Raw genomic sequence first — 26,789 nt, forward strand, 5'->3', positions numbered from 1 at the left:
AAAAAGTTTGCCTTTTCTGATTTTCATTAATCAGATATTTATAACTATTGATAAGCTTTGTCTAGTTGTGGATTTTTTGTTTTAGTTTGGGCTCAATATAAATGTACCGGTATTGTATATATTTACATTAGGTTGAAGTAAATTGTGTCAATTACTTATGTCCCAAATCTGCAATGTAATGAGGTGACTGGTAGAACTGTCATATTTTCTTCATCTTTTTATATTATAAATGTCCTTCAATCAATAATTTCCAACAACAAACAAATTTATTGTTATATAAATGTGCTTACCCATCAAATAGATATATAATATTATAAAAGAGGAACATGTTGCATATATATAGGATATTATTTATTTAATGTTGAAAAGTATAATTTCACAATACAGCTGAACCATTTATATTAAGTCTTGATTATTTTTACTTTTTCAGCAAAACAGATAGGGTACACCCAAACAATGTTCATCTTCAAACAATGCATGATGCTCACAAGCTTTGGATGCTGGCTTACATTTGCAAACACACAGATGACATCAAGAAATCTGTTTGTTATTTGCATTGTATATAAATTTAAATACAACCGGTAGTTGTTTTTTTTTTTTTTTGTTGTTGTTGTTGTAAATCTTTGTCTATCAAGATTCAAATATTTAAGCTCTCAATGTATGAAAAAAAAAGTTTAAAAATTAAAAGTACCAGTATCAGCAAAAACATATTCATTTCTGTTAAAAAGCCTATTAAGTAATTTCTTAAGGCTAAAAAGTTGCAACATTTTAAGTGACAACATAGGCATCATAGAAAAATAAAATTAAAACTTCTGTCTCAGGATTATAATAATAAACAAATGACACATACTCATACATTCCTGTTGAAAATTTAATTTAAATATCTCAATTAAAAAGTTATAACTAACATACTTTTTTTTTTTTTTTTTGTGGTTTTTTGACTTGTCGTTCCACGTTACAGAACAAAAAGATTTCTTAAACTTTTTTCTCAGTCAGTTAAAGCAAGTTTAAAGTGATGTGACACTTGCTGGATTGGCATAGAGTTTTCAAAGTTAATCATGGTGATAGGGAAGTTCTTAAAAGTACTCTTAAACAATCTAATATAAATTAAGGCATAGAGTTAAGTTGTTGTTAATTAGTGGAGGTATGAGAACTACTCCCACAGCAGCCTGTGAAATAGACTCCAATATTGAACCTCTTAAGTTAAGGCGCAACAGAGCAGCATTAGAAGCTATTGAGAGATACAGAAGGTTGGAGGACGATCATCCAAATAAATTACTAACTCAGAGAAATAGGAAAAACAACCAAAAAAAGCAAAGGACTCTGATCCAACTTACTGACGAACTAGCCCTAAAACACCACCTACCCAATAACAGAGAAAAAAATTACCAGGTTTTCAAACATTACACCCGGACTAAACTACAAACAACCAACCATCAAAACACATTTACTAAATAACACCTTAACAAAAGAATCAAATCCACTGGAGCTCAAAGTAGGCACGCTTGAAACAGCTATCCATATTTATACAGACGGATCGGCTTTCAAAGCTACCATCAATGCTGGTCTTGATGCCTTCCTGGTCTTCCCTAAAAATAAACACTTTGAGATAAGTGCACCCTGTGGTGATTACTGCTCAAACTTCCAAGCCGAAATTGAGGCAATTACCATAGCACTCCAGACAGTGGAAAACAAATTAGATGAAAGGAGTGCAACCACCATCAGATATTGTTGTCTTTACAGACTCCCAATCTACTCTGCAAGCACTTAACAGCAGCACCTCTAACAGCCCAAGAGAGTTGACAACACTCACTGTGATAATCCACCAGACGATATCAATATTACACTACAGTGGATCCCTGGACACATTGGCATCATGGGAAATGAAATGGCAGGTAAGCTATCAAAGGCAGGTTCATCTATGGAACAACCAGATAGACCTGTTAACTACCTCACCCTAAGGTCAATGTTAGTCAACAATCACAAAGAGGAGTGGCTCAACCAATGGGCATCAGGAAACACGCAGAGCCATGTACAGAGAAATGACTACGCCTAACAAACTGGACAGTATTAACTTCCTCCCCCGCAAAGAACAATCTACAATCTTCCAACTAAGAACAGGACACACACCACTATTAAATTACTACCTGAACAAAATAAACTCCACACAACTACCCCTTTGCAGACATTGCGCCCACCCCTTTGAAACCGTAAACCATATCCTCTTTGAATGCCCCTCCCTAATCCACCTTAGGCAGACCCTACTTCCACTACAACCCAACATAACCAACACCCTTTACGGCAGTGCTGAACAGCTGAAGAAAACAGCACACTTTTTTTCCTTGGCACAGTCTACAAAAGAGCTCACAGCTCAGCAGCAATAAAGCTGGCTAGAAGAAGAAGACACTTGCTGGATTGGCATAGAGTTTTCAAAGTTAATCATGGTGATAGGGAAGATCTTAAAAGTACTCTTAAACAATCTAATATAAATTAAGGCATAGAGTTAATAGCACTATGGCACCCAAGTAAAAAAAAAAAATCACTTCTAATCCTTGACTTAAAAACACAGAAGCAGAATGAGATTTAAAACAAAAAATGATGTACCCGGTACCCAAATCTCTCATTAAAAGTTCCCCTTTAGACTTTGTGGTCTATAGGGCAGATAATGTTAAGGTCATCTGTTTCTGTGGCCTATGATTAACAAGGGTTGTCATGTGGCCAGCACAATGACCAACCGTCATTACTTTTCCCCAATTAATGTTAGGTACCCAGGATTCGAACCCGGGACCACCTGTTAAGAAGCCAAGCCCTTTACCGCTCAGCCACCGTGCCTCAAATCTCTCCTTAATCTGATTGAAACATTGTCTGTCTAGTTGAATTTATTGATCTATTTGTGACTTGAGTTTGGTACGTAGGTAATGCAAAAGGCTGCAAGGAGACCTTCTACCAGATACCTCTTCACCGGAAGTCCACAAAAGAGATTGGATCATAGGGAACTGAGCTTGAAATATGCTGCATTCAAAAAGTTTTTTAAAAATGCTTAGGTGTGCTCTGATTATGAATTTTGGCACTAGAGCCTCAGAAGATAATTAAAAAAAAATAGATTGTGGCTACCAGAAAATGTGCATGTATCCCTCACACTTTCTATATAGATTTTGAACAAGCAAAAAAAAAAATTTATATTTCCACTTAATAACAGGTAATATTTACAGTAGAAGTTTATCTTTTCAACATGTATTTTACTTATATAGAGAAAAATTTGTTTTACAAAGAAGGCAATAATAAAATACAAATTCTTTAAATATGTTTGTGCAAACCGTGTATTATTTAATGCAAACTTTTGATCTGCCTTTCACATCTAGGAATAAAGAGGTGCTTATTTAGTAGAAAACATTCTTTCATACATCTTTTATGATAGTAAGAACTAGCTGGGGTCTCAAATAGGCAGAGAATCCTCTCTGATATATTTTAGTTACACAGCCATCATCAGCATGAGGTCTTTTTCACACCAGTATAAATCATCATGATATATCAAACCTTGTCTGACAAATTTGACTTCCAGTATAACTAGTTTTCCTCTCAAAGTGTAATGAGAGAATTTAATGTCTCTTCAAACAACTAGAACGTTGTTTATGCCAAATTTGATTGCTTGAATACTAGTTCAGTTTCTAAACTGTTCAAGATAACTGAATTCCTATCAGTTTAGATTGAGATTGTTTTTGTTTTTTTCAAGCTTAGTTCTTTTCTTTATCTCTCATTGTCATTGGTATGATGTTGCAATGTGAACTGTTCCTGTTGATGAGAGAGAAAAAAATTATTAATTAATTCATTTTAAAAAAAGATTAAAACTTGTGTGCTAAAATATAGTAAAGTAAAAAAGTAGTTCCCCCTTTCAGACCTTGTGGTCTATAAGGCAGATGATGTAAAGGTCATCTGATTCTGTGGCCTACGGTTAATGAGGGTGTCATGTGGCCAGCACAACAACGAACAGCCTTTACTTTTCCCCAATTAATGTCAGGTACCAACTCAGAGGCGCCCAAGGGTCCCGAAATAAAAAACCCAGTCTTCATCAGGATTCGAACCCAGGACCCTCGGTTCAGAAGCCAAGCGTTTAGCGCTCAGCCACCGTGCCTCCATGCTAAAATATGCTGCTCAGAAACAAACCACAGTTGTTATATTACAAAAAGACTATTCTGTACATCTGGGATGTCTGTATTGATTTCTGTCTAGTCCTCTGAAAATTCAGTCTGGCTTGCAGTAACTACTCATATTGTGTCATCATTATTAAACAAAAAGAGGATGAGAGTATGGCTTTGTATTATTAACCTAATGTAACACCCTAAGATCATTAATAACCTATTGTTATTTTATTTTCATATTATATATGGCTGGCTGGACCTGTGGTGTGTGTGCTTTGGACTGACTTTTCAATAACACCACCCCCAGTCATCCTACATGAGGTTTGGACAAAAACATGATTATTGCTAATTTTAGAGAAGCATTCAAAACATTTAAAATAAACAAACTGAATATTATTGTAATTACCCTAACATCATGAGTGGTAATAGAGCCTTTGAAACAGTTGATTCTGAGATTGTGACCCTGGAAAGTCTGCTACCACTAAAAGACAGATGTAAGCATTTTTTGTATGCATGGTTTGAGTTTTTAAAATTTGAAAAACTACTGTTAGTTTCAAATCTGTGCACACCTTGTCATCATGTTTCAATCTTAAGAGGTCAAGGAAATACTTTTAATACTAACAGCCAATTGTTACTTATTTTATATATTACAGACATTACTTCAAAAAAGAAGATAATTATGTCCTTTGTGTGTCAAGCATGTTAATCAACAACTTAAACTCTGCTAAGTTAATCGTTTTCCGGCTGATTCAGACAACCCATTCCATTCTCTAATGGCACCAGGGAAGGAGGAGCACTTGTACAAATTTGTTATAGCATATGGAATAAGATATGTGCCTCTATCCTTGTGTCTTTCCTAGAACTTACCTGATTGAGGTTTTGAAAGATTATGTCAGTAGCACTGGGTTCAGACAACAGAGAAGAAAGCAAGACTTCTCTCTTTATTTCTGTCACCAAATGCTGAGTAAAGTTTCGGTCATCGCCCAATGGCAAAGTGGGGGCAAGTTCTTCACATAGTTGTGGTTCATCCGCTTCCAGTCTTTCTACTTTTATGATACCTTCTGGATGAAGCAGAAAGTCTTGCTTTAACTCTTGATGATCTTTTTCTTGCACACTTTCATGATAAAGAGGAAACTCTTGTTTTAACTGAGCTGCAACTATCTCTTGTTCATTCATTTCTATCTTGATAAAAATAAAATTTGTAATTAATTTTATATTTTGGAATCTAATTATCCCTCATTAGACAATTATTTTATTAATATTTTAAAGTCTTCAATAGCTATTCAGGGTTATTCCAGTTACTTTACGCTCTCAACTCGTGTTATTGAAATCTCTCCCAATCTTAAGACAATGGCATTGCATCAAGCTACCCTGCTGATGGTGAGCTTTCTGGGTCTGAGAATAACAATTCCGTACACAACTACAATAGGTATAAGTAAAGTAAAGTACCAGTATCCCTTTTCAGACCTTGCTATCTATGGGGCAGATGATGTAAAGGTTATCTGTTTCTGGCCACATGACACCTTGCCATTAGAAAAGACATATAAACATGAGATCTATTTTTAAAAAAAGGGGGACTTTGTGAGTGAGTAATATAAACCGGCTACCATAAAAGATGGCTCAAGTTGAATTGTTGATGCTCACCAGGCATTTTTAATTGAGATATCATTTGAGCTGAGTTGTATTTTCTGAGCATCCAAAGACGCCATGAAACCATCTTCCAGATATTCCCCCCCCCCTCCCCCCCAATATGTTCATAAAAGAAGATTGAACCAGAGTGTATTATTCATTTAGGAAATACAACAAAAAAAAAGATATGTTCATACAATCCGGGTATTTATATAAATTAGTTGTGGTGGGAAAATGTCGCTAAAGGGATATGAACTTGTCTGGAAACTAAAAGGTTACAGTAATTTGAACATGAAACCAAAGTCATTCAATTACCTGAATACTGAGCTTGTCTACTACTTCTCAAAGCATTTTTGGCCTTTCTCTGATTTGGTAGCTCGTATCTTATAGACTTATGTTCAGGATCATATCCCAGTTTAAGGTTTGGAATCCAGTCTGGATCATTCACATTTTGTACATAAGCAGGCTTACCTATTGTTCATATGAATATACAGCAGTGTCACATACAGATTTGAATGACTTTAAGTTTTCTCATTTTAATCATATTTTTTGTGTTATCAAAAAAAAACAACAGTATTAAGTGTTTGTACTTTGTTGGTAATAATGAATGTCGATTTGGAATGTATGCAGTTACTTTCTTTTATTAACATAAAGATTTAAGGGCTCGCAAAGACCATCCTTCAGGGAACAGTACCAGGAAGAAGAAGAAGAGGAAGACAAAGCAATAGGAAGACAACATCAAAGAATGGCCAGGCCTGTCAGTGAATGAAATTCTATCCAAGGCAAAGGACAGAGAGGAATGGAGAAAGAAGGTTGACAGATCTTGTGTGGTGCCCCAAGGGTTAAACAGATTAAGAGAGAGGTGAAGAAGGAAAGGTTTAAATTAAATCTTGTGTCTGATCTTTTCTTTTTTCAAATACTTTTGGATATTATAACATCCCAGGCCCAAACCTCCTGAAGGACAGCAAGGGGGTTAAGACTAGCAGGATTCAAACTCAGGAATATCATAATGGCATTCTGAATATTGTCATTGGACAAGGGAAATAACTAAATACCGGTAATATAATATTGTCATTGGGCAAGGGAAATAACTAAATAATATAATATTGTCATTGGGCATGGGAAATAACTAAATAATAAAGATATTTATCAAAGTTCCCCCCTCCCCCTTTTGTTGTGAAGTTCCCAAATGTGAGGGTATTTCAAATTTTATTGTTTGCTGTTGTTGTTTTTTTGAAAAAGTGTGCCAGAATATTATACAACACTTTTCTTAGGAGCTGGTTTTTTGTTTTGTTTTTTTCAAATACAATGTTTTGGTACCATTTCAATGTTAGGGATATGTGTTCTTGAGGGATATGTGTTCTGACTTCCAAGGATTGCGACTTGCTACAATGTTTAGTACATAAGTAACTATTTAAGAGAAGAGGGATGGGAGGTGTGCTGTTGCACCAATCTTTGTCTTTCACTTGGCACACCCAGAGTGCCCATTGTTGCCCTGAGTACAATACAAATGGTGGGAAGCGTGGTCGAGAGGCCAAGTGCGCTTGAACTTGGCTAGTCTTGGCTACCTAGAAGGGGGCTCGAGGTTCGACACCCGACTCGGGCAGAGTTGCGTTTACTGAGCGCCTAAAGGCAGCACGGAAAACCAACTCCTAGATACCCCCTCCCCCCACCCCTCCCTCCACACTGGTCCACAAATGAGATTGGACCAAAGCGCTCTGAGCATGCTATAAGCATGAAAGTAGTGCTATATAAAAGCTATAATAATAATACAAAACAAAACAACATAAAATAAGTAATTCAGAACCTCTACAAGGAGGCCACTTTTGCAGCGTATTTCAACAATTACATTGGGAAATGGTTTAAAACTTCAGTTGGAGTAATTCAACAACTCTTTTCAATATGTTCCTTGAAAGAAAAATGGAAGATGCTGTCTGCGGTTATGACGGCACTATAAGCATTGGAGGAAGAAGAATTACTAGCTTGTGCTTCGCTAATGTCATAAATGGCCTAGCAGGGACAGAAGAAAAACTAGCTGACTTGATGATGCGCATAGACAAGACTGCATATGGTATGCTAATAAATGCTGAAAAAATATTCGAATTATTACCTATTGACACCAGTGCTTTAAAAGGAGTATCAACATCTGAGGTGAAAAGCAGACAAGTCTGACAATTGTCAGTAGTTTTAAATACCTCAGAGCTATTGTCTCAGATAAGGGAACCAAACCTGAACTGCTGGCCCTAAATGCACAGTCCACTTCCACTGGCAAAACTCAAAACAATATGAAAAGACAAAGGAATAGCACCATGATCATGGCCACATTCTTATATGCTTGCGAGTCTTGGACGCTGACTGCAGAGCTAGAGAAAAAGATAATAGCAATGAAATCAAGATGCTACAGAAAGATCCCATGTAAAGACTGCATTAAAAATGAAGAGATTAGAGACAGGGTTACTGGAATGATTGGACCCCCATGATGACCTGCTAAATTTTGTAAAAAAAATGGAAACTAAAACTTTATGGCCATATTACAAGGTCTTCAGTGCTTGCATAGACCTTCCTTCAGGGAACAGTACCAGGAAAAAGAAGAAGAGGCAGACAGAGAAAGCGACGGGAAGACAACATAAAAGAATAGATGGGCTTGCCTTTGAAAGAGGCTCTATCCAAAGCAAAAGCAAAAGACAGAGAGGAATGGAGAAAGACATGACAAATCTTGTGTGGTGCCCCAACGGTCCAACAGACTAAGGGACATGTGAAGGCACTCCCACCCAGACTAAGCCAGTCATGTTTATAGATGATGATATGTCATTCACACATGCACCGCAATGCTAGAAAGAGATCAATAAGGGGCCTGAGTTCGAATCCTGTAGCTGAGGAGGCATTTTTAATTGAAATTCAACTCGAGCTAAGTTGTGTTCAGTGTTTACGAACACTGAGGCTGAAAGAAGAATTCAAGCCTTAAGTAAATGCTACAGAAAAATACTGGGTATCAGATACCAGGAAAAGAAGGCAATAAGTTTGTACTGTTACAAGTCAACACTCTGGCTGGCGAAAAGGAGGAATGCCTGAATAATGTGAACAGACGAAAGCTGTGCTGGTTTGGTGGTACTGTAAGACATGACTGTCAAAAGACATTCTTCAAGGTACAGCGGTTTATGTCTGAGCTGGATGTGGGGAAATATGCAGATCACAGCTAGGACTGCATAGCTATGTGAAATACTGCACTCCTCCTAAATTTAATTTGTACCTAAGTATTAATTTTGTAGTGCATGTAAATTAGAGACTAAAACTCAGTTAAATCAATTTTTTTCCAGTTTCAGTCAGGCATGTATATGAATAAATCACATTTACATATATATTATAGGTATACATGTGCACATAATAACACATCTCTCATTTTAACATCAGTGTGAACTAAAGTATATTTACATTTATTTCTATTCACATATTTAGAGATGTGTATGTTTATTTATCATGTATTGATTTATTTACTAAATTGTACAAAAAATTGGGTGTACCTCAATTCCTGTTATTTAATTTATTTTATTTTTGCCTCCTGTATGAAAATTGTATGCATGTATGTATTAAAATTGAGCACTTTTTAAAGTAAGATCATATTGGTAAAAGAATTGAAATAAATTTAAATGTGACCAGCTTTTTCTAGATCTCGAGCTACCATAAAGTAATACTTACATGTTATATTATATATAAATATATATTTAACTGTTTAATGGGTATGGAGTAGCCTTGTACTAGCCTAATCCTGTAATATTAGTTATATTAGTAGTAATACTAAAGTGGACAAAGTAGTCAAATCATATCTCCATTTGTTTGGACCAATAAAGTTATCATCTCATCTCATGTTGTTGTTTTCTCATAACCAAACAACTAACTATCTAGCTAGATCTAAACTACATAGTCTACAATCTACATGGGCAGCTTGGTCGTGTGGTATGGGCTCTCCACTAATGCTCGGTGGTCTGAAAGGTCGAGGGTTCAATCACTTCCCACTGCCTTCCCCCGTCTGTAAAATGTTTTGTAAAATGTTTTACATGTTTCAGATGTTCCTTCAGAGTTGAAGATAATTACATCCTAGTCCAAACCTCCTGCAAGACAACAGGGAATGGGAGCGGGCAGGGTTTTAAGCCTGGACCATCGATAATTCTGAACGACAGTCCAGCATGCAAACCGCACGACCAGGCAGCCATCTGTGGGAGGTTTGGGCTAGGATAGAATAATCTGAACCATAAAAAACATTGTACATAAATGTTTCTCTTGAATTTAGAAGATTTTCTCTTACTAGATCTCTACAACTTTATATGTACATAAAAATCTATATAATTTAAATCTATGGAGACTTTGTATGCATACCTTTTTTAAAATGATTTCCACAAACTTTGATCCATTTTTTGCCTTTGACAAAATTCAATGTAAAGTCTATTCTATTGATTGCTTTGAGCCAAGCTATACGTCTTTTCATAGTAATTTCTTCACAGCTAGAACCCTGCCTTGTAATCACTTTTGGAATGCCAAAAAATCCAATTTCTTTGTTTTTTGATGAAGTATTTGAGCACCCTATTATGCAACAGTAGCTTGGCATTGTTCGTTAGACCTCTAGCTGAAGAGATAACAAATTTAAAATAAAAACAATTATTGTATTAAAAAATTCAAATCTTCTTCTTCACTGCATATTTAGATCTATTTATTACTCTTACAAAGTAAATCTACCTCAAGTCAAGTCAAATTAACATTACATGATGATGATAACTAAAGATTAAGATCATAAGATGATTACTAATCCAGAAACTAAGAATGAGTCTAGATTCAAGTAGATCTACTCTAGACTCTTAAACTCTTAGAAAGTACTAACAGTGAGTAACAGTACCTGGTATACTAATAGACATATAATTGATATATATTATATAATATAGACCTAGGCCCTAGGTCTATAAATGAATCTGTGGGACACTGTGGGTATACTATAGTAACCGAGAGTGAAACTCTTTGGCCAGAAAAGATTAATATTAGCTTTTTTGCACAGGGAGTTTTAGTTTAGTATAGTTCCATGGCTTAGTAACAGAAATAGACCACAGACCTATAAATATATCTTATAGTATAGATTACAGACGTTACATCACAAGAGAAAATAATTTCGTTTTATTAGTTCTTTGCAAAAAAAATTATGTAGTATAGTTCCATAACTATATATGATGATTTTTTTGCAGGGTCGTGCAAGTTACCACTTATGGCTCAAAGTCGTAGCTTCAACTTTTTTATTATAGAGAATATTAAAGAAAAGAACTGGTGCCCCCCCCCCCCCCCATTCCTATACGATATTACGCTCACTGTAAATACTTGTTTAATGAAATAAAAAAAAAACAATAACTAACCAGTAGCGTAGCTAAAGTGGGTGGAGAATTTGAAAATCCCCCCGGGCCTCCACTTGAGGGGGATCCTCAAATGAGTGTTTTTACATTAAAAAATAAATACTACGCAAAATGTTGGGGCCCCCTAAGAGGTCAAGCCCCTGGGCCCCCAAACAATGGAAAATTCCTAGCTACGCCCCTGCAACTAACATGAACAAACTATTCACTGTACACGTTGGTAGGCTAAGTTTATCCGTGCGGCCCGTGCATCCCAACAATCTATCAAACAAAAAATGCAAACGCTGCCAAAATTGTCAATACTTTACTATTGAATTGTTTATCGTCGCGATGGTCAAGCCTGCGATAAACGTTTATCTGGCAGTTTTGATCTTCTTTACGTTGCAATTCTTGCACTGGTTTAGGATGTAGACGAAATGGATTGAACTGAGCATTATTACTGCTTGAAAGCGAGACGTTAATGAAGAAACTAACGAATCATTAAGATACGTAATGTAAAGACGTATTCTGTAAAAATCCCAAAAATCCAAACATATGGTTTTTGCTCGTTGCTTCTGTCGACAGCAGTTTCTAGGCAACACCAACTCAATACCAAGTTTGTTTGCTAGCAGTCTCGCCTTCCTCAAGATGCCATTTCTGAAGTGTTCCTCGGCATGATCAAGTTGGTTTTTTATTATGTCATTGATGTGACTGCTGATGAACTGTTGAGCGGCCACTTACGCTAAGTGGACAGACTGCAACATCACGCAAACTGTTTCAAGAACAGATGAATAATTTACTACAATCAGGGCCGGCCTTAGGCCACTGCAGCCTGTGCGGTCGCAGTGGGCCCCGCGCTTTCATAGGCCCGCGCTAATTCTAAGTTTACATTATTAAATTAATCCATTATAACGTATATAAAATAACATGGTTTTCGCGACCTCCTGATTTTCCAGGGCCTCCAGGAAATCTAATGAAAAGGCAAAATATACGATAAAGTCCTGAACTTTTTTTGAATTTATTCAAATCTCCTGAATAATAGACGAAATTGACATTTTGGGGTGCCAATAAATAAAAAGTGGCATTGCGAGCTTTCATTTGATAAAAATTTATTGCAAAGAAAGTAGGCCTATTTTCTAAATTAAAAAAAAATAATTTTGACATAATGCTTATCCCTACCCAGACTAGTCCCCGCGCAATCCGTTTCGCATAGGGCCCGCAAATGCTAGGGCCGGCCCTGACTACAATTAAAAGACAAATCAGAAACACACGAGAAGCAGGCATTGATTACACAGTTTGTCTGGTTTCACTTACAGCCGTTAATTTAAAATACACCAAACAATCAAAGATCTTCTAAAAGTTGTGACTTAAAGCGCGAATAAATTCATATTTCTCTGTCTATAGTGTCTCAGACAAACGGGTGAATTTAACACCAACGCTCTCGCTAGACACCAACAGCTTTACGGATATCTGAAACGTCATTCAGATTATTGATAACAAGGTTAAGTCTGTGAGACGCGCATTGGACCAAGGCTGCTTTTGGATATTTTTTCCGAATCCTTGCCTGAACACAGTTCTGAATGCTTTCCATCATGGGGCAGCCATCGTAGTCTTGGCCGAGTAGTTTGTCCATGTGTAAAAAGCAGATATGTATTCGCTGATAACGACGTTTAAAACTGACAGTGCGTCTCTCTTAACAACAGTGACAAAACCAATGAATTCTTCTCGAGTACAATCGTCATCAACAAATCAAACGCTCAAACACATCTGTTCAGTGCCGGAAATATCTGCAGTTTCATTACCGAAATACCAAGAAAACGCAGTTCATTCATGCTGCTGCTGCTCGCATATTTTGGTTTCTTGCTGCTGCCAGTGCTCCGTCGATACAAGTTTTGACTCAGACGATGGCATTTAAAGAACTTTCTTATATCTCTTCTATCGTAAACTGACGGACGTGTTCATTCTGCTATTTTATCGAGCGCTTACACCGACCGCAAATGTCTACACTCTTCAATCTTGTTCAAAGAAACTTTCACATACCGGTATATCAAATCGAAAGACAGAAATAAAAAACAACCAAAAAAAAAAAATAAATTGTATCATATTCTAGGCATTTTCTAAATATAATGGACACTATAACTATGTGCAAATGAAAACAAATTGTCACGACTAACGAGCTATATAGAATATTGAATTGAGAGCCAATAATAAACCGCACATGGTGGGAGAGGAACTATAGGTTAGCCTATTTTAGTTTATTGCAATAATAACTTATTCGCATTTTTATTTCAGTGGAAGCACTACATGTTAAGTTTCTTCCTAGCAGAAGTTAATTATTTGAAGGTGCTAAAAATTGCTAAAATTTGGCTACTTAGAATTCATAGTGGTGCACGTAGCCTACATGGTCAGCCATCAATCTACTACAACTGTACTTAAGTCACCAATGGAAGCACTAGTTATTCAGTTGCTACTTCGATTTTAATTGATCTGATGGTGCAAAAAAAAAAAAAAAGGCTAGAATTTGGCTACTCAGAATTCAGGGGGGTGCAAGTGCACCACCTTGCACCTACCTGCGGGCGCCCATGAGTTTTTCCAATCTATCACAGTTATTTCTAAATTTGGGTTGCTGTCAATAGTTACCCCTAAGTAGGTAAATTCTGCACCACCGTAAGGGTGTTCTTTCCAATAGGCTTCTTACCAAGGGTACATTCGTCTTCAGCCAGAAAAAAATGATTATCTTAGGCACTGACTTAAAAGTACTTTTTGTGTGTGGGTGAAGTTTTTTAAAGTCTGGATCACATTTTTGATAAATAGTTACTGATAGGGGTAGTGGGACTTGGTGGCTGAGTGGTTAAGCGGTTGTCTCTCTCCGGTTCAAATCTTGGTGAAGACTGGGGTTTCCCATTTCTGGATGTCCTTGAGTCCACTTAACTCCAATGGGTACCAGGCATTATTTGGGAAATATAAAGACAGGTGGTTGTTATGCTGGTCACATGACACCTATGTAAATCCATCCTATAGATTACAAGGTATGCATGGGGTAATTTTTTACTTACAACTGATAGGGTTGACACATTTTGGATTTTAAAGAAAACAACAGTTACTAAAATGAACAGAAAAACAAATGATATCAATCAAAGTTTATTAATTTTATTACACATTTTTTTTTAAATACCTTGGTAGCTTATTCTCTTTATATCAATAATTTCAAAAGAAAAAAAACAACATCAATATTGAAACAATTTTATAAGTCATAAAAAGTCAATGCATCAATAACAAAAAATAGAACCACAAAAAAAAATTTCAATGATTGCATATTTTCCTACATTAAAATAGACTTTTTTCTTTCAATAAAAAGTTTTAAAAGTTCTAAGATTCATGTTTTCATTAGTGACACACTCATAATGTCATACAATAAAATAGTGAGGAATGGAGGGGGGATCAATACCTCCCAACCTTACCCCAAGTGACCTGAGTGATAAGCTTATAAACAAAACATTTAGTTAAAGGTGCAAAGTAGCAATAGACATCAATAGTGCATAAAACACCGAACCATAACATAAATGGAGGCGCAGTGGCTGAGTGATGAAGAGCTTGGCTTCCAAACTATGGGACCCAGGTTCGAATCATGGTAAAGACTGGAATTTGTAATTTTGGGATCTTTGGGTGCCTCTTGAGTCCACCCAGCTGTAATGGGTACCTGACATTAGTTGAGGAAAAAGTAAAGGCAGTTGGTTGTTTTGGCCACATGACACCCTCCTTAACCGTAGACCACAGAAACAGATTAACTTTACATTATCTGCACTATATATCACAAGGTCTGAAAGGAGAGCTTTACTTTTATAACATATAAATACTGGTACACTAATATAAAATACTAAGAAAGACACAAAGATAAAGGCACATTTCCTAGTACATATGCAAGGACCAATTCATACAAGTGCTCCTATTTCAGAAGTGACATTTGAACATGGAACGGGTTACCCGAATAAGGAAGGAAAACCAATGACCTAGCCGAGTTTAAGTCTCTAGTTAAGAACATGAATGACTAGATTAACACATGGACACATGCAGGGCCTAATTATCTTCTTTTATGAAGAAACATCTTTAATTTATGAGATAAGTTACTGTTAACACACATATCGGTGAAATTATCTAATACCGATATGGCATTTAAATGTTTTGTTTATTGCTATGAACAAGATTGTGCATCTTTAATTATGATATTTAAGTTTTTTGTTCATTGCTATGGACAAGATTGTGCCTCTTTAATTTAGAAAGGCTAAGAAACCCTTTCTGGCACACTTGACATTTGAAAGGTTTTTCACCAGTATGAACACTCTGGTGTCTCTTCAAAGCAGAAGAATGAGCAAAATTTTTCTGGCATACCTGGCACTGCAATGGTTTTTCACCAGTGTGTGTTAACATGTGGATTTTCAAATTTGTCGAGCGAGCAAAACCTTTCTGACATATTTGGCATTTGAAAGGTTTGTCATCTGTATGTACGAATTGGTGCCTCTTTAAATCTATAGAATGAAAAAAACCTTTTTGACATACTGGACATTTAAATGGTTTTTCACTCTTTGAATGAGTCAATTTGTGGTTTCTTAAACTGCTTAAACGGTAAAATGCTTTTGGACAAATTTGACATTTAAAAGTTTTTTCCTCCCCATGAATAAACATGTGTTTCTTTAAGGAAGACAATAAAGTGTACCCGTTCTGGCAAATTTGACATTTAAATGGTTTTTTATTTTCATGAGTTGCCATGTGCATTTTCACATTTCTAGGGGTGGAGAACGCTTTCTGACATATTTGACACTTAAAATTTTTTTCACCTGTATGAACCACCCGGTGCATCTTCAGAAGTGAAGGATGAAGAAAGCCCTTCTGACAAATGTCACATTTCAATGGTTTCTCGCCACTGTGAACAAAGCTATGTTTTCTCAAGGCTGAAGAGTAATTAAAACTTTTCTGGCATATTTTACATTTAAATGGCTTGTCTTCACTATGAACAAAGCCAGGTTTCTCCAAAGCTGAAGACTCTGTGAGACTTTCCTGAGACAGTGGTTTGTCAGTCGAATGAAGAAGTTCATGTTTCTTCAACGCCGAAGCTTGAGTAAAACTTTTATTACACATCTGACATTGAAATGGTTTGACATAAGTACGAACCTTCTCATATTGCTTCATATGCTGGCATTCGGAAAGGCCCTTCTGACATATTTGACAAAGAGCATTTTCGTCACGGGAATGACGTAGCAGGTGCTGTCTTAAATACGGAATCCGAGAAAAATCTTTAGGACAGACTAGGCATTTGAAAGGTTTTTTATCACTATGAACAGAATTGTGCCTCTTTAAGTCCGAAGGGTGACTAAAACCTCTTTGACATACTTGGCATTTGAAAGGTTTTTCACCCGTGTGTGTAATCCGGTGCAGCTTTAAAGCTCCAGAATGGGAAAACCTTTTTTCACATACCTGACACTTAAAGGGTTTTTCACCGCCGTGACTAAACTGGTGTAGTTTCAGGTCGAAGCGGCGAATGAAACCTTTCTGACATATGTGGCATTTAAATCGTTTTTCACTTTTACGAGCTAACTGGCGCACCTTCAAAGAAGAAAGGCAAGCAAAATCTTTCGGACACTGCCAAGGTTTCGCGTCGGTGTGAACCAGCTGGTGAGCCTCTAGTTCACAGGAGCTAAGAAACTCTTTCTGGCATATCAGACATTTGAACGGTTTTTTACCAGTGTGAACAAAAAGGTGCTGCTTCAAATGAACATTCTGAGAAAAAATTTTGTCACATATGTGACACTGAAGAGTTTGTTCATCAGTATGAACATAGTGCGGTTTTAATTTTGTGAACGTGGAGTACCCATTCTCACAAATGTGACATTTCACCAGTCTTCCGTGAACATCACAAAAAGGATGTGTCAAACAATCGGACATTTCTCCCTCACATAAGTGACAGTGAAAAGTTCGTTCTTTAGAAGTTGATGGAATGATCTTGGTTTTTACATGATTATTTGAAGTGCAAGAAATGGATTTTTTGCATATTGGACATTTAAATGGTTTCTCACATAAGTGACATTTCAAAGATGATCTTTCTTTAGTACAATAAATAACTTTTTTTTCAAAAGCTAAAGGGTAAGTAATCTTACTACAACAAACTTGACATTTAAATGGCTTTCCGTTAGCAAAAGAAATTAAACTATTGGTAGAGATTTGACTAGAAAACATTAAATCTTTTCCTGCATCACTTTCCATGGTAAGGCTTTGATTTTTTAATTCTCCCTGTTCAAAAAAAAAAAAAAGATTTAACATTTTTATAAAAGTGGTTTGTTATTCTTTAATAAAGTTTGAAGGTGTAAAGTTTTGTAGCTGTAGACAAGAAGTGTAATCAAGCAAGGTTCTTTCACTCTTAATAATGCAACATTTTAAGGATTAACCTAATGGCTACTAATTCAGTTTTAGTCATGTTAACTCCTAACACAATTTTTCTTTAATTACATTATAAAAAAAAACACCATATTTCCATTGTGGTACCAGTATATGCACTATACACAATCTGTTTTCAACAAAAATAAAAGCTCCTTCATTTCTATTCTAGTTCTAAATCAGAAATATTTTAAATTGAATGTATTCCTGTTCTTTAAAGTGTGGAGTTTGTTCAATTACAACTGTTTAAGTTTACTGTTGGAGGCACTTTGGCTAGTGGTAAAGCGCTTGGCTTCTGAACTGAGGATCCCAGGTTCAAATCCTGGTGAAGACTGGGATTTTAAATTTCAGGATCTTTGGGCGCCTCTGAGTCCACTCAGCTCTATTGGGTACCTGACATTACTTGGGGAAAAGTAAAAGTGGCTGGTCGTTGTGTTGGCCACATGACACCCTTGTTAACCGTGAGCCACAGAAACAGATGATCTTTAAATCATCTGCCCCATAGATCTCAAGGTCTGAAAGGAGAACTTTCCTTTTTTTTTTTTTCTTTCAAGTTTATTTAGCTAGGTAAAATTGTTGATATGAAAGATGTTTCATATTGTATTGTATGAAAAACAAGCTTCCTATGCATCTCTTCTTGTTCTAAAAAAGACAAATATACCACAAGTTTAAAATGAAAATGACATAGGAGACCAGCTAAGAAATGTTTGCTTCCAGAAACCAGATCATGTTTTAAATACAGTTTTTTTTTACAGCTTTCAGAGACCACCACAAACAAGCAGCAGACAGTGTTATAAAAAAACAAACTATTGTACTGTTGTGCCTGATAAATGTTTGCAGGCCTCATGCTCTGTTAACCAAGAAACTGTATTTATACCATGATCGGGTGGTCTTTGTAAGCATACAAATGTTAGCAGGCCTCCAATGCTCTGGCTAGGCAGTGATTGCTTGTCAAACTAGAAACTGCAAATTTTGAATTACAACTGAAACTAGCTGAATAGAACAGGTCAGAAATAAATTGTTTTTATGATCCAAGTATTTTAAAGAAGTTAAAAGGCTGCGGTTAGATTTTTTTCTATATTTATAACTTTAGATGATATTATTTTTTTTCCTTTCCTGATTTCAATGTAAAAAGTATTTTATGTTTGAAATTTTTTTTTGGCTTTGGCTCAGTCTACCAGAAGTTCTACATAACCATGACCTTCTACTAAACTTATGTGTATGATTAGGATTTTAAAAATAAATTATATAACAATTAAAGTATTAGCAGGTTTTTATGTTTATTTTGTTTTCTAGGTATGTTTTGATCATGGCTTACCTGAGCTTTGTTTTTAATAATCCCATCAGCAGTACGAGGATCGTTGTTGAGTTCAGTATGGTTAGAAGAAGATGCTACTTCTTTTTTAATCGTATTTCTTAACAGAAAAGTAAAGTCATGTTTCGATTCCTTCAAGGATAAGGAATGACTTTGACTTTCCAAATATTCTTGTTCCTCCGTTTCTTCTATGTCATATTTCATAATATTAATTAGATCAATAGTTAAGTCATGCGATTCTTCTATCACTGGCAAATCATGATTTTCATCTTCAGATTCCTCAGATTTATCCACAACATTACTTTTGCATTCTGTTATACAATTTGAATCAATAGTTTCTAGTTGGTCCAATTTATTCATCACTGACAAATTCTGAATTTCACCTTCAGACTCTTCCGGTTTATCCTTTTCACATCGTATTAAACAATCAGGAACAATAGTTTGTTGTTGGTTTAATCTGTCCAACACTGGTAACTTATGAGTTTCAACTTCAGATTGCAATGATACATTACTTTCACTCTTTTCATATTGTATTGTACTACTTAGGCCGCCACTTAAGCCTTGCTGTAGTTTGCTCCCGGCCACAGTATGAGTTTCATTTTCAGATTTGTCTGGTTTGTCCCCTATATTTGTTTCATATTGTACTAAATTTCCTAAGCCAACGTCTTGTTCTAAATCCTTTATCATTGGATTGCTACGAGTTTCATCTTCAGACTGCACTCGTTCATTAATTTCATTTTGTATTATAGTACTTATTATAGTACTTATATCATCAAATTCATCCATCATTGGTATGCAATGAATTTTATCTTCAAAATGTTCTGGTTTATTTAGTTGATAGTGTACCGGTATTATATTATTTGAATCAACAGTCAAGTCTCATCCATCAATGACAAATTGTGAATTGGATCTTGACATTGCTCATGTTTATCTGCATCATTATTTTCATACTGCTTTATATTATTCAGATCTATAGTAAAATATTTGATTTCATCTACTTCTGGAAATTATAAATTTGATTTTCAGATGATGATTGTTCATCAGTTTCTATCTTTAAAATTTGGTACTCAAAATGTTTTTGAGATCAATGGTAAAGTTTTGTGATTCTTCCATCGTTGCTCTGGTTAGTCTGTGTCTTTGTTTTAGATTGGTCAGTTGTTACTGATAGTTCCTGTCAAAAAGAGAGAAAGAAAAAAAGATCAGCATATAAAGTTTTGACTTATCCGAGAATGGGTGTGGGAGAAATAAGGAGCAAAAGTATCTCAGATGTAGAATAATAGTCTCTAGAGTTTCCAGTCTAGAGATCTAGATTAGTAAGTACAGTTGTATACAATATTGACAATAAAGATATAAACAGCAAGATCTAGAGTCTAGATTTATAATTATAGATCTATAATATTCTATATAATCTATCTATAGCTCATCTTTAGGAATAAAGAGTTATACCCGGTATAGAAAAATATATAATATATTATAAATACTATTACTATTGTCTATCTATACTATAGTGATAGTATAACTATAGTGTCTATAGTGAGTATAGTGACATAGTCTAAGTATAGAATACTATAATAGTATAGATAAAAAAGAAGAGAGTAGAGTCTAGTAGAATATATTTATTATAAAGATACATTTTTTATGATTCTAATCTAGAACAGAGATCTAGATCTAAATCTATATATATAGAGTAGTAGACAGTAGTATATACATCTAAATCTGGACTCAAGACTAGTTATTAGTATTAGAGTAGAGCGTCACAATTATTCTATAAAACTTATAAAAAGTTTTTTTTATTTATATCTATACTAGCTGGATATTACCTGCAGCCTGCGGGCCTTAGTTTGGGTATTACTAATTTAGTGGATTGGATTTAGATCTATGGCAAACTAAACTAATGTTCCTTTCAGGTTTTTTTCTTTCGCCATGAAAATGGGTTCAGCCGTTAAGCAGATACATTCATATCAAATATAAAATATTGTGAAAACAGGTTTACCAGATTTGTGAAAAAATTGTATTTCTTTAATAGAGATATATTTAGCGTTTTTTAAAAAAAATGTGGGGCCTTGCGGTTGAGGGGGGGGGGGGGGGGCAATAAACTACGGTCCCTGCCCTGATCCAAGGAACATTTATGCCAAGTTTTATCAATATTAGTCTAAGGGTTTTGATTTTTATACATACATATATGCCTCTTACTTTCAGCTTTATGTATATATTGATAAATCAAGATTGGATCTTAAACAAATATATCTAGCATTATCTAGCTATTCTAGAGCTAGATTCTGCTAGATCAGATCTAATCTTATCTAGACTTCTTCTAGTTCTACTTACTAGATCTACTGTAACACACTCGTCATTAGACTAGAATCACTTAGTCGTCTTAGTTCACTAGATCTAGTAGTGGAAGAAGAGGCAGAGAAAGCAATGGCAGGACAACATAAAAGAATGGAAGGGCCTGCCATTGATGGAGGTTCTAACTAGAGCGAAAGACAGTGAGGAATGGAGAAAGTCGACAAATCTTGCATGGTGCCCCAATGTCCAACAGACTAGGGGATGGGTAATAATAATAAGGCTTGTCTTTGAGTCTGAAGATTGGCCTTTGTGAGGGACCTCCAGCTGTCTTGTTCTGAGGCCACATGCAACCAGGTGCTCTCTTCTATGTCAGCTAAGGCAAGTTGGCGCCTAAGCTGGTCTTAAAAGCGTTTCCGTGGGGCAACTCTGTTACGCTTCTATAACTCAAAATAGACACTGGAGGCAATGCAGTAATTAGCCCACAAAGGGAATAGGTAAAGGTAAAAAGTAGTACTGATTAGTAGATCTTGATCTAGTGTCACTTAGTCATGCCAGTGTCACTAGATCTAGTCTAGATTGACTCTAGATTAAATTAATCTACTAGTATTTTATTATAAGTTATAACTAGATTTAACTAAGATATTAAAGATTATATAATATTATAGATTTTACTCTTTTAGTTAACTTGAAAACGTGCAGACCGGTCTTTGATAAAATTAATAATATCAATGATATGGAGTTAGAATCTATACATAGACTAGATCCAGGGGCAGGAGCGGACAGCAAAGCTTCCCATCGAAGGACCCTTTTGAAGTGGCAGCACCGCGCTCTCTATCGCTATGGTAATCAGGTCGCAAGGTCATTACCGGCTAGACTGTGTCGGTAGTATCATGTAATTGTTCGTGATAGATCTAGTCATGCCCTAATGACATGAAAACTCTGGACTGGGTGACAAAATCGGTCCGGGCATTTCTATTTCATCCAGCCCATAAATAGTTACTAAATAGTTTTACTATATATGTTATATTTATATCACGGACATTCATTTACTATTCTAGATCTAGGTCTAATTAAGTCTAATTGTCCTCAATAAACTCAAACTCATTCTCAATCTGTAAAGTTTGATTAAATGTATCGATAGCTAATTTATTGTAATCTATACTATACTGTTACAGTATTATACTTACTATACTGACTCTACACATATTATAATTATAAAAATAATTATTATGAAATATAATTTATATGCATAGACTCATGATAGAGTCATAGAGTGTAGATCTATAGTTCTATACTCTATAGTCTATAGTGACTATAGAGTCATTATAGACTATCTGGTCAATTCTGGTCTAATAGAAATAGAGTGAATACATACATATTAATATATTAATGTTACATAATCATATAATAATGATAACATTAAAACATAGACTTCTAGCTAGACATACTTGACACAGTATTATGAGTATAAGTAAGTCACACTAGACTAGAGACTGACTAGTAAGTAGATCTAAGTATCATTACGGACATTACTAGATTAGTATACTTTATTAACTAGTAATTAAGTAATACTACTTTTTTTTAATACTAGTACTAGTTAGTCATAAGTTATTTAATAAGTAGTGAGAAGTGATAATACTCTTAACTCAGTGACAAATTTGAGTGATACTAGAGTAATAGTGACTAGACAGACTGACTACGCCGGACTACGGGATACGCTCAGACAGACATTCACATTGACTTGACTCGAGACAGAGTGAGAGTCTGACTCTGAGAGTAGTCAGAGTGACTCAGAGTGCCTCTTTTGTAAGACTAAGACCAAAATACTATAAGTCCGCCCCTGCCTAGATCTATATCTCTACCTTTTGTACTAGATATCTAGATCTATTCTAGTATATCGTCTAAATGTCTCTTATATTTGAATATAGAATCTAATTAAAATAACCTGATCCATTTGTCTCATTTGATCTATGAGTATGAAATAATGAACCTGACTTTTTTACTTTTTACTCTTCTTTTTTGAAATCGTAAAACTAAATTACCCAACATCTGTGTCACAGACCTATATATAGGTCTATGATCTGGGTATTAGAGATGGCAGCAGTGGCGTCACTAGGTCCACGACAAGTCGTTCACAGACATTTCGTTCACTCGACTATTCGTTTACCCGACACTTCATTCACACGACAAATCGTTCACTGATAATTGGTTCACAGGCAAAATCGTTCACCAACAAATCGTCCCTCTGCACAGTAACATATTGTTAATATTATATTCCTAACACGTGTTTAATTTGTTTACATTAAAAGTACGTACAGATTGATACATTATAATATATATATATATATATATATATATATATATAATTTAAAATGTTTTGTTTTATTGCTAGAGATTAGAGTTCACATTGGCATTGTTTCCTACGATGATGACAAACTGCATCACTGGTTTAAGGTATGTTGATATGATTTCAGAAGTTTCATTTACTGTGTTGTTCGGTGCCAACAACATTATCTGTGTTCCATCAGCTTAACAATCAACGTAATAAACTACTACTGGGAATAGTTTCTCAGAACCACGATTACTTGTATCTGTAGCGACTCCAAAACATCTAATGTATTGTTGGACACTAAGTTAGTATTTTTAGTTTATTTAGAGACGCACCATAATGGGCGGATTTTGAACGCGACTAGTGACACTAGAACTTAGTTGGGTTAGAGCAGGGGTTCTCAACCTGTGGGTCGCGACCCCCTTGGAGGTCGATTTACCATTTGCCAGGGGTCGCCTAAGACCATCGAAAATATGGATTAGTATTGTCTACTCTTCTATTGCTGTATGTGTGTGTGTGTGGGGGGGGGGGGTCGCGGCAGAGTGGGGGATTGTAAAAAGGGGTCGCCGAGTTTAAAAGGTTGAGAACCGCTGGGCTAGAGGCTACTTGGAGACAGAAAATCAGTTGGGATACGATTTCATTAGGGTAGGACGTATTTTATCGACAGAGACATCAACTGTGGTCTTTTGTGGATTAAACCTTTATTTAAACTGTTCAACGGTGTTTGGACTCGTCTCTTAACTTGTTAAACGGATGTGCTTGTTTGCTTGTGAGTTAATCGCATTGAAATACACCCGCACAAGAAACCCAGGCAGTAATCTGTCGTAATCAGACAGGAAAAATTAACTACAAGACAGATAGGCATTAATCAGAGTATCTTAACTCCTGCAGTACTTTTGCAACAGAATGAGAACCAATGACATTGTTTATAGGCCTAATTGGTTCTGTTTTTCTTGCACATGTAATGTTCTTAGCAATTACTTAACCTTCAAATATCTTCCGTAGTAGACTAGCAATACAGTCCAACGACTTATAAGACTGATGATATGTTACAGTGTAATGCTAATGTTGCTTATTTGCAGAAGCAGCTGACGCGAAAGAGTGTTTCGGTTGAAAACTAATTGTGACAGTTTCAGAAGAAACAAATGTTCTTTTCATGTTCCCGCGATTTTCTCAGTCAACATGACGCTCTTATTATTTTCATTAAATGAAAGCTGACATTGCCATTTTTTTTAATCGCGAGTAGGATTGACGTTTTCAATATTGAATGGCACCCCAAAATGACAATTTTGTCTATTTTTAAGGACGTTTTTATGATTTTCAGGATATTTTAATAATTTTAGGAGATTTCCAGGAGCTCCTGGAAGATCAGGAGGCAGCGGAAACCCTGTTAAGTTAAAATGGTTTAATTTAATAATTTACACCTAGTGTTAGCGCGGGGCCCACTGCGGCCGCATAGGTTGCAGTGCCCTAAGTCCGGCCTTGTATATAGGCCTACTGGTTTGCAACGGACACGTACGAATGACACACACAGAGGCGCAGTGAAGGATGGAGGGGCAGGGGACTCCACACGCAGCCTATATTTCAATGTGATGTTCATGAAAAATGGGGGTGGGGTGGAGCGCCAATAAAGTACCTTGTCCAGGGCGCACGTTTTGCTTATTACGCCTCTGGACAAACAACACACTTAGCATCAAGTTGTGTACACCCAGCACCAAAATACTGATACTTAGTCTTCACTTGATCTGAACATCTTCTCTTTATTTTACAGCTAATACTAACGATAGCCGACATTTTATTTTAGTTTCATTTTGAGTTATAGAACCTTCATATCAGCTCTTGATGGCAAGTTGTCTACGATGATTCTCTATCTTGGTGCGTGTAATTACTTTGAATGTATATAAATTAAACTAATGACAACAATATCACAACATAAATGACCACATAATGAATAATATAAAGTCAAACTCTCTAATTAAAACTAATATTTAATGTTCTAAATAGGGCATCGATGGCCACTTTAAAATAATGTAATAAATGTAATGATAGATTGATGAAATGAATTGATAACTACAAACATATATTATGGATAACATAAAATTAATAACATAAGACAAGTGGCTTCAATACTATGTACTAATAGAACTATGATATCTGTTAACATAATAAACAATAAAGACATTATCAACAATACAGCAATTAATCACCCATGCCAATCAGACCACCACGGCTACTCCATCCTCCATGCACTGGACCCAGCGCCGCAGACTGCATCAGAGTTCAGTACCGCTGTCCATGTCATCTGATGTCAATCATTGTCTTGCTGACTACGCCACTGTCGCTAACATCTATTCTGTGTCTCTACACTTAGACTGCCACATGCTCAAGACTGCCATCCAGACTGACATCTACCGCCTTCGGACTGTGACTGACATTGACTCTAACTCTGACTACGAACTGCCTGTCACTCAGACTGTCACTAAGACTGTCACTCTAAATCTATCGCTAACAACTCGCTAAAGCGCCATTCAATTTATTCATATTCAACTAACATCTAAAGCTAGATATATAAATAATAAAAACATTTCTTCTTACCCTGGTCCCTAAGAATTAGTTCCTACATGTTGTCTCTGGCAAACAACTCACACCTCTTGGAGCCAAGATCGCGAGCCAGCCTCGGCGACTTGCTCCCAATGTTTGTATGTGTCGTTCACCAGAAAACGCCTAGCACACGACACACGCCCCTGCTAACACTACATGACTGACCTAAACGCTCTCTCTATATAGGGGAGACCCTAACCCACGCCTAAACCAACGCTACTAAATCGTCCGTGTCTGTCCCATCCTACGGGTATTGAGTCGCCCTACCAGGTATAAATCTAAGTGTCACACTATTCCTACCCTTTGTCTGTACTCAATAGTCAAGTCTGTCGGTGAGCCGTGAAAGCACATTACAAAATAATTAACTTTGCTCACACACACACACATATATCTGTGACAGAAGTGTGACACCTCCCCCAGGAGAAAACACCCAGGCACCAAGCTCAGAATGCCTTTCCTAGTGTTTATTTACTTAGACTTAGGTCCTCCCGCGCCGTTCGGCGAATTGGGCGGCAAGCTGTCTCCACAAAGATCTGTCACTGGCAATGTATGAAGCCTCCTCCCACCTGGTGTCCACTGTTCTGAGGTCCTCCATGAAAGTGTGGCGCCAAGTTATACGAGGACGTCCCTGTTTGCGCTTTCCTCGTATTGGCCTCGATGTCATCGCAACTCTTGGTATGCGTAGATCATTT

The 26,789-nt window shown here is 36.1% G+C and overlaps 2 protein-coding genes and 1 long non-coding RNA gene across 8 annotated transcripts in view; 1 reads left to right on the forward strand and 2 right to left on the reverse strand.

The window, feature by feature from the left end:
* The window catches only part of LOC129923113 (uncharacterized), a 2,384-nt gene extending 1,820 nt beyond the window's left edge, over positions 1-564 (forward strand). The window contains exon 3 of the long non-coding RNA XR_008775044.1: positions 431-564. This is a non-coding gene — a long non-coding RNA (uncharacterized LOC129923113). The remainder of the gene's footprint in view (positions 1-430) is intronic.
* On the reverse strand, positions 337-10,772 carry LOC106070049 (uncharacterized). Of its 5 annotated transcripts, none has more exons than XM_056012618.1 (5): positions 10,705-10,772; positions 10,143-10,383; positions 6,084-6,239; positions 5,007-5,317; positions 337-3,792 (listed from the first exon to the last, which is right to left on the reverse strand). In XM_056012618.1, exons 2-5 carry the CDS (start codon positions 10,369-10,371, stop codon positions 3,748-3,750), a joined length of 741 nt encoding a protein of 246 aa, XP_055868593.1. In that variant the 5' UTR covers positions 10,372-10,383; positions 10,705-10,772; the 3' UTR covers positions 337-3,747. The 5 variants fall into 5 exon arrangements, with proteins under 5 accessions (XP_055868593.1, XP_055868592.1, XP_055868590.1 ...); XM_056012617.1 differs by having other exon boundaries at positions 10,143-10,389; positions 10,657-10,772; XM_056012615.1 differs by having other exon boundaries at positions 10,642-10,772.
* A 3,489-nt stretch (positions 10,773-14,261) lies between these two features.
* LOC106070050 (zinc finger protein 665-like) lies at positions 14,262-23,183 on the reverse strand. Of its 2 annotated transcripts, none has more exons than XM_056013135.1 (3): positions 23,113-23,183; positions 18,882-20,049; positions 14,262-17,419 (listed from the first exon to the last, which is right to left on the reverse strand). In XM_056013135.1, exons 2-3 carry the CDS (start codon positions 19,665-19,667, stop codon positions 15,362-15,364), a joined length of 2,844 nt encoding a protein of 947 aa, XP_055869110.1. In that variant the 5' UTR covers positions 19,668-20,049; positions 23,113-23,183; the 3' UTR covers positions 14,262-15,361. The 2 variants fall into 2 exon arrangements, with proteins under 2 accessions (XP_055869110.1, XP_055869111.1); XM_056013136.1 differs by having other exon boundaries at positions 23,030-23,124.
* Between the last annotated feature and the right edge of the window lie 3,606 nt (positions 23,184-26,789).

The sequence above is a fragment of the Biomphalaria glabrata genome, chromosome 15 (genome assembly GCF_947242115.1).
Source record: "Biomphalaria glabrata chromosome 15, xgBioGlab47.1, whole genome shotgun sequence".
In the NCBI taxonomy this organism is placed as follows: domain Eukaryota; kingdom Metazoa; phylum Mollusca; class Gastropoda; family Planorbidae; genus Biomphalaria; species Biomphalaria glabrata.

Coding starts and splice junctions, on each gene's coding strand:
- LOC106070049 (XM_056012618.1), bottom strand. CDS start 10,371: ATGCCAAGCTACTGTTGCATAATAGGGTGCTCAAATACTTCATCAAAA. Junction 6,240..10,142: donor TGGAAATCATTTTAAAAAAG/GTATGCATACAA, acceptor TATGAACAATAG/GTAAGCCTGCTTATGTACAA. Junction 3,793..5,006: donor TCTTTCAAAACCTCAATCAG/GTAAGTTCTAGG, acceptor TCTCATCAACAG/GAACAGTTCACATTGCAACA.
- LOC106070050 (XM_056013135.1), bottom strand. CDS start 19,667: ATGATGGATGAATTTGATGATATAAGTACTATAATAAGTACTATAATA. Junction 17,420..18,881: donor TTATTAAAAACAAAGCTCAG/GTAAGCCATGAT, acceptor TTTTTTGAACAG/GGAGAATTAAAAAATCAAAG.